The following is a 9,513-nucleotide window of genomic DNA, read 5'->3' as shown; positions in this document are numbered from 1 at the left end:
CATCTTAAATGAGCATTAAATGGCCTTTGCAGGGCCCCAGTAAAAGAGCTGCCAAGGTTGGATTCCAGCACAAAACTGGGCAAAAGCACCCCAGGTCACCATATCCTTGGGGCAAATGGTTGTAGCATCCCTGCAGAGGTATTGCCCTGTCTGTAAAGCAGGGGTAAGCCCAGGGTAAATTGGGAAGGGGTGTGAAATGCTGCCTCCTGCCCCTGTGGGAGGCTGCTGGGGTGGGCTTTGAGCTCCCTGAGCTCCCAGCAGCTTGACAAGGAGCAGAGGTTGTTGGGGGAGTGGGATTGGTCTTGTCAGCCTGGGAGTCTGGAGGTCTCACACAGGCAGCTGGGAGGTTTTCCCTTGCTGGGTGACCTTACTGGGAGCAGTCTGGGGCTGCCTCTGTCCCCTGTGGCGAGCAGAGGAGGTGCTGGGAAGGGCTGAGCAGCCTGTGCCAGGGCTGGCCGGGGTGTGGTGGGCAGCTCAGCCTGGGTAACCGAGCCTTTCCCTGCAGTTTCCAGGGCTGAGGACAGCAGCAGGCAGTGACCCGAGCCGAGGAGCCCCTGGGAGAGCAGCCCCGGCAGCCGCCGTTGTTATGGCAGGGGGACGGCGGGGCCCCAACCGCGCCTCCTACTGCCGAAACCCGCTCTGCGAGCCGGGGGCCGCCGGCAGCTCTGGCCACGCCACCAGCTCCTCTGTCACAGGGGTGCGCTCACGCACCAGGTACGTCCGTCTGGCTGTCTGTCTGTCTGTCTGGGGCGGGCCTGGGGCCTCCCCAGCTCACACGCCGCTGGTTGCCCTGCGGGTCAGCACCTTGGGAACTCCCAGTCTCCAGCTGAAATCCTCCTCCTCCTGCCCCGTGTTGCAGGTGGGTGAGGTGGGGTCTGCCTGAGGTCAGGAAGTGTTTTACCAAACTGTGTCAGGCTTCCAGGGCTGAAGCAGCTCCCCTATGGAGAGAGGCTGGAGGAGCTGGGCTGGGTCAGCCTGGAGAGGAGAAGCTGTGGGGGGACCTCACTGCAGCCTCCCAGTCCCTGAAGGGAGCAGAGAAACAGGAGGGGAATCAGCTTGTTAAAGGGCAGAGACTGGCAGGACAAGGGGATGGAGTGAAGCTGGAGGAGGGAAGGGGGAGAGGAGATATTAGGGGGAAGTTCTGTCCAGAGAGAGTGGTGAGGGGCTGGAACAGGCTGCCCAGAGAGGGGGTGGGTGCCCCATCCCTGGGGGTGTTCAAGGCCAGGTTGGCTGGGGCCCTGGGCAACCTTGTGTAGCTCCAGGCCTGGAGGTTGGTGTCCCTGCCTGTGGCAGGGGGTTGGAGCTCTGGGACCCTTGGGGTCCCTCCCAACCCAGACCAGTCTGGGATTGTTCAGAAGCCTTTAGTGCCCCTTGAAAGTAAGAATAGAGAGAAAGTTTTATCCTGCCTGCCTGGAGTTGTGATCGTTGCATTTGCTGTGCCCTGAGGTTTGTCAGGTGAGGTGTTTCTGGGGTGGAGCTTTGCCTGGTGAGGTGAGGTGCAGGCTGTGGGGTTTCCAGGCTCTACCCTGGCTGGTTGGTTGCATTTCTGCAACGAGGGGAGGGAGAAGCAGGGCCCCAGCAGCAGTGTGTAAGCAGGAGGTGCTTTGTCAACCCTCTGCAAAGATGATGCTGAATGTGTCTCAACACACCCCCTGCCAAGGGGAGTGTCTTCACACACTCCTGCCATACTCTCCTACAGCCCTAGGCCAAGAAATTTATAGGGATACAATTACTCAGACAAGTTATTGCAAGGCTGCAGGAGGTGGAGCAATCACCTTGGAGATCCCTTGCTGTGAGAGTGTGCAGAAAGGTCCTGGTCACCAGGGGTGATGCAGCACAAACCCCCCAGCCCAGCTTGCTGCTGGGTGATCTGTCTGCAGCCAGACCCTCTGACACCCATCACCTGCACAGCTGGGGGGTCCCAAGGGGCTCTGTGCTCCTTATGAGCTGCTTGTGCAGAAGCACCCTTGGGTCTTGTGTGTCTGTTCAGCACAGAGACCTTGGTGTTCATACTGAAGCCCTTCACTGAAGGACAGGAACAGGAGCTCCTGTTCTCTCTACAGGAACAGAGTTTGTTGGTGGATTTCTCAGTCCTGGGGAGTGGAATTGGTCTTGCCAGCTTGGGAATCTGGGGCTTTCACAGACACAGCTCAGGGTCCTGACGTTTTCCCCTCCTGTGTGACCTTACTGTAGGCTGCCCTAAAGTTCTGGGCTCCTCACCATAAGGACATTGAGATCCTGGAGGGAGTCCAGAGAAGGGCAACCAGGCTGGGGAAGGGGCTGGAGGGCAAATCCTCTGAGGAGCAGCTGAGGGAGCTGGGGGTGTTGAGCCTGGAGAAGAGGAGGCTGAGGGGAGACCTTCTCCCCCCTCCCCTGCCCTCCCAGGAGGGTGCAGAGAGGTGGGTGATGGTCTCTGCAGCCAGGGGACAGGAGATGGGACAAGGGGCAATGGGCTCAAGCTCCCCCAGGGCAGGGTCAGAGCAGATGGGAGGGAAAAGTTCTTCCCTGGCAGAGTTGTGGGGCTGTGGCACAGGCTGCCCAGGGAGGGGCTGAGTCACCGACCCTGGGTCTGTTTAAAACAAGGGGAGATGAGGTGCTCAGGGATGTGGTTCAGCACAGGATGGGAATGGTTGGACTTGATGATCTTAAAGGTCTTTCCCAAGCTGGTGGCTCTGTGACTCTGCCAACCTTCTCAGAGCCACGGGCAGACCCACCCCTGTCTGCCCCAGCTGAGAAGTCCTTCCACAGTCACCCTGCAAGACTCCTGTGGTTCCATTTCGGGATCTTCAGCAGGAGTTGGTGCTCTGTAGTTGCTTTGAAACCCACGCCCAGATTCCTTTGCCCATAGTTATTTAGAGATTGCAAGTTGGGAGAGTTACATCTGGTGGATTTAATTCCCTTCCCTTTGATTCCAGGGCTGCTGTCTGGGGCTGTGTGCGTGCTCACACAGGAACACACACCTCTCACTAAACTTGTTTTTCCTCCCTAGTCCAATGGAAGTTGAGGAATGAGAAAGGGCTTGTGTGTTTAATTGCTCAGTGTTTCATGTTCAAGCACTCTTGGAAATGTAAATAGCAACTCCAGGCCTGAAAGCTTCCAATTAATTCAGAGGGCCACTGGTTGCCCCTTGAGTAGCACAGCAGAGCCATGGCTGTTGAACTTGACTCTCTGTGAGGGGTTTATTACCAAACGACCTGGTGCTGCAGACTGGCCTGGCTCCAGATGTTGCTTTCACTGGGCAGACTCCTGCTCACATCTGCCTGCAGCTGTCGTGCTCTGTGTGTCTGCTCTGTGGCAGCCCTTGGCCGGGACAGTCAGCGCAGGGTCCTCAGTCCATCCTGACCCCTGACAGCGAGTGTCTGGGCTGGAGGACAGGGCTGTGTTCCCCTCAGGGAAGTGACTGCTGCCTTCTGCTTCCCCTTGGCAGGAGTGGTTCAGGTACAGGCCTGTCCAGCCCACCTTTGGCAGCACAGACCGTCGTCCCCCTCCGGCACTGTAAGATCCCCGAGCTGCCCGTGGAGAGGAGTGTGCTGTTCGAGCTGCAGCTCTTCTTCTGCCACCTCGTCGCCCTGTTCGTCCACTACATCAACATCTACAAAACAGTGTGGTGGTACCCACCCTCCCACCCACCTTCACACACCTCCCTGGTAAGCACTGGGGGACAGCTGCTGTCTGCTGAGACTCGGGCTGTCTGTCAGGCTGTCTGTCAGGCTGTCTCTCAGCTCATGAGACATAAAGTTTGCTGTGTATGTTTGATACAACCTACATGTGGCTCTGCAGCCCTGGAGTGCTGCTCATCCACCTCTTTACGTGGCAAATTTGGGGTGCTGGCTGTCTGCTTGGTGTCCTCTTCCTGATCTCGGAATTGAGAGTCCAAGGAAAAGAGAGTCACCTGGGAGCTTCTCTGTTGGTTGTGGGTTTCTGCTGCCTGGTGGGAGGTGGCATCATTGTGTCTTTTGTCACCACAGAACTTTCACCTTATTGACTTCAACGTGCTGACGGTGACGACAATCGTCCTGGCCCGCCGGCTGATCGGTGCTATTGTGAAGGAGGTAAAGTCCCCAAGCAGATCTCAGAACCATTCTTCAGGTGTCATGTTAAGCTCTGGGTCCCCTGTGCAGCTCCAAACTCTCCTGTCCTGTCCTGAGGAACTTTGTGCTGTGTCCAAGTTGGAAACCTAGGCATGGTTTCTAATGGGAAGACCAGAAATGAGCACCTCAAGCTGTGGCTCGTGATGCTCTCTGTCCTTCTGGAATTGCTGCTGAATTACTGCCTCACCCAGGCTGCAGTCAGTCCCCTGTCTTCCTCCTGAAGAGCCATATTTGGCTCTTTTCCTGTGCTCTGGGTTCCTCTGGATTCCCTCAAGGAGGAACCAGGGTAGTTGGGTTTCCCTGGCTGCAGAAGCTGCCTGCAGTGAGCGGGTCCAGGAGCACAGGCTGGTCACACCAACAACTGCCAGACCTCAACAAGAAGCTCAGAGAGCTCTCCCCTCCTTCCAGCTTGAGGAACAAGGCCCTGGGTTCTGGAGAGTCTCAATTCCAGCCTAGGGAAGGCCTCCCCTTCCTGGCAACACTCAAACAGAGCCTCTCACTGCCTCTTCCTTCCCACACTTGATCTTACAGACCGAGCGCTGCTCGTGTGCCATTTGCTTCCTGTGGGACAGAGAGAATGAGTGTCCCCTGTGCCCAGCTCCCCCTCCTCTCCCCTCAGGCCTCTCAGAGTGGCAAAGTCTCCCTGCCACGCTCCGTTTTCCTGGTGGTCACGCGCTTCGCCGTCCTCACCGGCACCGGCTGGAGTCTGTGCAGATCCATCATTCACCTGTTCAGAACCTACTCCTTCCTCAACCTCCTGTTCCTGTGCTACCCGTAAGTGCCTCTTCTCTCACCTCTCTGCAACTTCTGATGCTGCTGCAGCTGCAGTGGGTGTTGCTCAGTGGGAATGAAGCCTTGAAGTGTCAAAGCACCCGATTACACGGTGGCAGAACTTAAACTACCCTTTTCCCTCTTGCCCTGTCATGTTTTTTCTTGGTGGCAAGGCACAGCTTTAATATTTACCCTTATTTCAGCTTTAATACAAGTGTTAATTACAGCTCCCTGATTGCTCCTGTCTTCTGAAGAGGGTTGTGGGCTTTTCTCAGGGTGTTCTGAGAACCTGTGCCTTCAGGCAGCCTTAGTCCTCAGGTGGAATGAATCTGAACCACTTCCCCACTGTTCCCAGTTCAGTTTGCAGCCAAGTAGTGGGAGCTGGGGATGTTTAGTCTGGAAAAGAGGAGGATGAGGGGAGACCTTCTCACCACCTACAACTACCTGAAGGGAGGGTGCAGAGAGTTGGGTGATGGTCTCTTCAGCCAGGGGACAGGGACAAGGGGAAATGACCTCAAGCTGCCCCAGGGCAGGGTCAGATTAGATGTTAGGAAAGAATTCTTCCCTGAAAGAGTTGTCAGGGCCTGGAACAGGCTGCCCAGGGAGGGGCTGAGTCACTGACCCTGGGTGTGTTTCAAACAAGGGGAGATGAGGTGCTCAGGGATGTGGTTCAGCACAGGATGGGAACGGTTGGACTCGATCTTAAAGGTCTTTTCCAACCTGGTGATCCTGGGAGTGGCTCCCTCCTCTCCAGGAAATGCAGGAGGACACATGTGATAAAGATCTTGGTGCTTGTGCCTGAGGTCAGATGGGAGATGCTCTTCTCCAGAGTTCCTAGAGGTGCTGGGTGCCAGGGTGGCTCACACCCATCACATGGGGGGTGGGTGTGAGGGGATCACTGGTGCCAGCGAGGGTGCCGCGCGCGGGGAGCTCCCAGGCCAGTAACCACCTCTCCGCACTTTGCTGCTCCAGGTTTGGCATGTACATTCCCTTCCTCCAGCTGAACTGTGACTTGAGGAAGACGGGGCTCTTCTCCCAGGTGGCCAACATCGGTCCCAGAGAGACCAGCGAGGTGAACTCCAGGGGCAGGGACTACCTGAGCGTCCTGAAGGAGACCTGGAAGCAGCACACGCGGCAGATGTACGGCATGGAGCCCATGCCCACGCACGCCTGCTGCCTGTCCCCAGACCTCATCCGCAGCGAGGTGGAGTACCTGAAAATGGACTTCAACTGGAGGATGAAGGAGGTGCTGGTCAGCTCCATGCTCAGTGCCTACTACGTGGCCTTCGTGCCTGTCTGGTTTGTGAAGGTGAGCGAGGGAGCGGGGCTGGCTGGGGAGGACTGTGGGGAGCTGGGTGCTGGGTTATGGAGGGGGGGTGGTCTGGTTCTCTCTTTGCTGGAACATGGGGGAGAAAAAACACCTTGGTTTAACTTGGAGTGATAGAATGGCATGGGTTGGAAAGGACCCCAGGGATCACACAGTTCCAACCCCCCTGCCATAGGCAGGGAGACTTTGGTGAAACTCCAGATGGCAGAGGGCAATACTGTCCCAGTAAAGGTGTATTCTGACTGTCCTAAGAGCGTTTCCACATCTGTTAAGGAGGGGTTCTTCCTCCAGCCTCCCCATCCTATGAAGCTCAGGGCCAGCCAGCCCGTGGCACAGTGACATTTGAGCACAGAGCTCCAGGACAAGGGGATCGACTCTAGTAAGGGAGGTGGTATGGAGAAGGATGGACCTGCCTGGGATTCTTGGCTGTTTTATCTAAGTTCCTAATAAAGATGTCATGTAGGGAGACTGTCAGACCTCAGGGCTGAGCCCAAGTCCCCTTCCCCAAGGGGCTGGTGCTCCCACCCCCAGCAGCTGAGCCAGGGGAGCATCAGGACCTCTCTCCCTGGATTTGGCAGTGGGTGATGATGATGGTAGCACAAATGTCTGTCTGCATTCAAGAGTTGTACAGCAGCCATCCTGTGTGGGTGCTGCTTTTCCAGGCAGGATTAGTAGCTCTGTGGAAAGCCCCTCGTTCCCCCTGCCTGAGTGCTGCTGTGTGGTGATGCCTTTCTCAGGTGAGGCTGTCCAAACACAGCCACATCTTCTTCTTGTCCCCCTCACAGAACACTCAGTACTATGACAAACGCTGGTCCTGTGAGCTCTTCCTCCTGGTCTCCATCAGCACATCAGTGATCCTGATGCAGTACCTCTTACCTGCACGCTACTGTGACCTGCTGCACAAAGCTGCAGCACACCTGGGCTGCTGGCAGAAGGTCGATCCAGCCCTCTGCTCCAACGTCCTGCAGCATCAGTAAGGAATTCTCCTGGGGCTTAGGGCTGGAGTTCTCTCTGAGCTGGTGTGTCTGCTGGCATGAATGAAGGCTGGATGGGGAGCTCAGCTTTTTGGCCACTTCTCTTCTTCTCTTTCCTCAACAAGCAAAAAGAAAATGAGGAAAGAAAAAAGGGGAGAAAAAGGGAAAGGAAAAATGGGAGTGGGGCTGTGGGCTGAGACAGCTCACAGGCTGTGGGCTGAGACAGCTCACAGGCACTGTGCTGCCCACTTCCAAGCACAGTGAGCAGGTCTGGTTTCTGGCAGGGTGCCTGTTGCTTCTGCCCCTGGGTCACCACTGTTGGTCACTGCTGTGGTGAGATGTCTCAGTGGGCCAGACCCTGCCCTCACAAACACCAGCAGCTCGCTGCTGCGGCCAGCGCTGCCAAGCGGCTCCTGCCTCGGGCTGGCTGACGGGGGGAAGGTGACAGACCCCCAGCTCCAGCTGTGGGGGTTGAAAGGAGCTCTGCTTGTCTCCCACAGGTGGACAGAGGAGTGCATGTGGCCCCAGGGAGTGTTGGTGAAGCACAGCAAGAACGTGTACAAAGCTGTGGGTCACTACAACGTGGCGGTGCCCTCGGACGTCTCGCACTTCCGCTTCCACGTAAGGTCACAGGGGGATGGGGGGGAACCCCGCAGCAGGACCCCCACCTCCTGCCCTGAGCAGCACCCCTGACTGCCCCAGCTGCCTGTCCAAGCAGGACTGCTGCCCGTGGAGCTTGCTGTGGTGGTTCCCTACAGTCTTTCCCCTTAGTCCCTTCCTCATCAGTGCTGGCCCTACACAAACCAGGGCTCTCTCCAGAGCTGCTCGTGGGGAATTGTGTGTCCTGTCTCCAGAGGGGAACCCCACAGACACCCCCCCAACCTCACACCCCAGCCCCAGACACCTCACAGAGGGTCTGACCCTGCACGGTGCCTCACTGGGGCCTCTCCTGCAGTTCTTTTTCAGCAAACCCCTGAGGATCCTCAACATCCTGATCCTGCTGGAAGGAGCCGTCATCTTCTACCAGCTTTACTCACTGATTTCCTCAGAGAAGTGGCACCAGACCATCTCCCTGGCACTGATCCTCTTCAGCAACTACTACGCCTTCTTCAAGCTGCTGCGTGACCGGCTGGTGCTGGGCAAAGCCTACTCCTACTCTGCCAGCAGAGACTCAGAGCAGAAGTTAAATTAAAACAATTGCACTGATGCTCAGCTGCTTACACAACACAACAAAACAAGGAACCCTCAGAGCTTTGTATTTTTGTTACCACTGCTTTTTTTTTTTTTTCTTTGATAACTGATGTAATTAAAAGGAAAAAACATATTTTTTTACTCCCAACAGTTGTTTGTGTGGTTGTTGTCTGGTAAAATCCCCCCATTTTTCCCCCTCTAGAAGGCTGCCTCCTGGTTGTAGTTGAGGGGAGTGATTTATTAACTGGTGCTTGGTTGGGAGAGGTGCAAATGTTGCTGCTGGAGTTGGAGCTCCAGCTGGCAGCGAGGGGGAAGATGAGAATTAAAGCTCATCACCTCGGTCTCAGTCCCAGCAGCAGAGAGGTGACAGCAGGGACAGGGAGGGGATTGTCCCTCTCTGCTCTGCCCTGGGGAGGCCCCAGCTGGAGTGCTGTGTCCAGAGCTGGGGCCCAACACAAGAAACATGTGGGACTGTTGGAGAGGGGTCAGAGGAGCCATGGAGATGATCAGAGGGCTGGAGCAGCTCCCCTACGGAGAGAGGCTGAGGGAGCTGGGCTGGGTCAGCCTGGAGAAGAGAAGGCTGTGGGGGGACCTCATTGCAGCCTTCCCATCCCTGAAGGGAGCAGAGGAACAGGAGGGGAATCAGCTTGTTAAAGGGCAGAGACTGGCAGGACAAGGGGGATGGAGTGAAGCTGGAGGAGAGAAGGGGGAGAGGAGAGATTAGGGGGAAGTTCTGTACAGAGAGAGTGGTAAGGGGCTGCCCAGAGAGGGGGTGGGTGCCCCATCCCTTGGGGTGTTCAGGGCCAGGTTGGATGGGGCCCTGGGCAACCTTGTGTAGCTCCAGGGCTGGAGGTTGGTGTCCCTGCCTGTGGCAGGGGGTTGGAGCTCTGGGACCCTTGGGGTCCCTCCCAACCCAGCCCAGTCTGGGATTCTGGGGTTCTGTGACACAAGAAGAGCCCTGATCCTTCCTGGGGCCCCCACAGGGCTCCCCCCGGTGCCCCCTGGCCGAGGGAAGGGGGGGGAGCAAGGGGGGGGACCCGCCGCCCCGGGCGGGGGGCTCGGGCCGCTCCCGCTCTGCTGGGCTGAGCTGTGTCCCCCGACCCGCCCCCTCCCCCGGCAGCTCCGCCCGGGCCCCGGGGCGCTCCTGCCGCGCCCGGCG

At 57.2% G+C, this 9,513-nt stretch overlaps 1 protein-coding gene across 1 annotated transcript; it reads left to right on the top strand.

Moving 5' to 3' along the window:
* The first annotated feature begins 522 nt into the window (after positions 1-522).
* Positions 523-8,496, top strand: TMEM39B (transmembrane protein 39B). Its single transcript, XM_084274091.1, has 8 exons — positions 523-714; positions 3,428-3,647; positions 3,969-4,052; positions 4,711-4,865; positions 5,835-6,171; positions 6,975-7,162; positions 7,664-7,784; positions 8,119-8,496. Exons 1-8 carry the CDS (start codon positions 587-589, stop codon positions 8,353-8,355), a joined length of 1,470 nt encoding a protein of 489 aa, XP_084130217.1. The 5' UTR covers positions 523-586; the 3' UTR covers positions 8,356-8,496.
* Positions 8,497-9,513: the final 1,017 nt, after the last annotated feature.

This window comes from Gallinula chloropus, assembly GCF_964237585.1.
Source record: "Gallinula chloropus genome assembly, chromosome: 22".
Taxonomy (NCBI): domain Eukaryota; kingdom Metazoa; phylum Chordata; class Aves; order Gruiformes; family Rallidae; genus Gallinula; species Gallinula chloropus.
This window is presented reverse-complemented; position numbering and strand designations above follow the sequence as displayed.

What these genes read in the sequence shown, in the direction of transcription:
- TMEM39B (XM_084274091.1), top strand. Translation starts at nt 587, where the DNA reads ATGGCAGGGGGACGGCGGGGCCCCAACCGCGCCTCCTACTGCCGAAAC. An exon ending in GGGGTGCGCTCACGCACCAG is followed by an intron (nt 715 to 3,427) that starts GTACGTCCGTCT and finishes TCCCCTTGGCAG; the next exon opens with GAGTGGTTCAGGTACAGGCC. An exon ending in TGCCTGTCTGGTTTGTGAAG is followed by an intron (nt 6,172 to 6,974) that starts GTGAGCGAGGGA and finishes TCCCCCTCACAG; the next exon opens with AACACTCAGTACTATGACAA.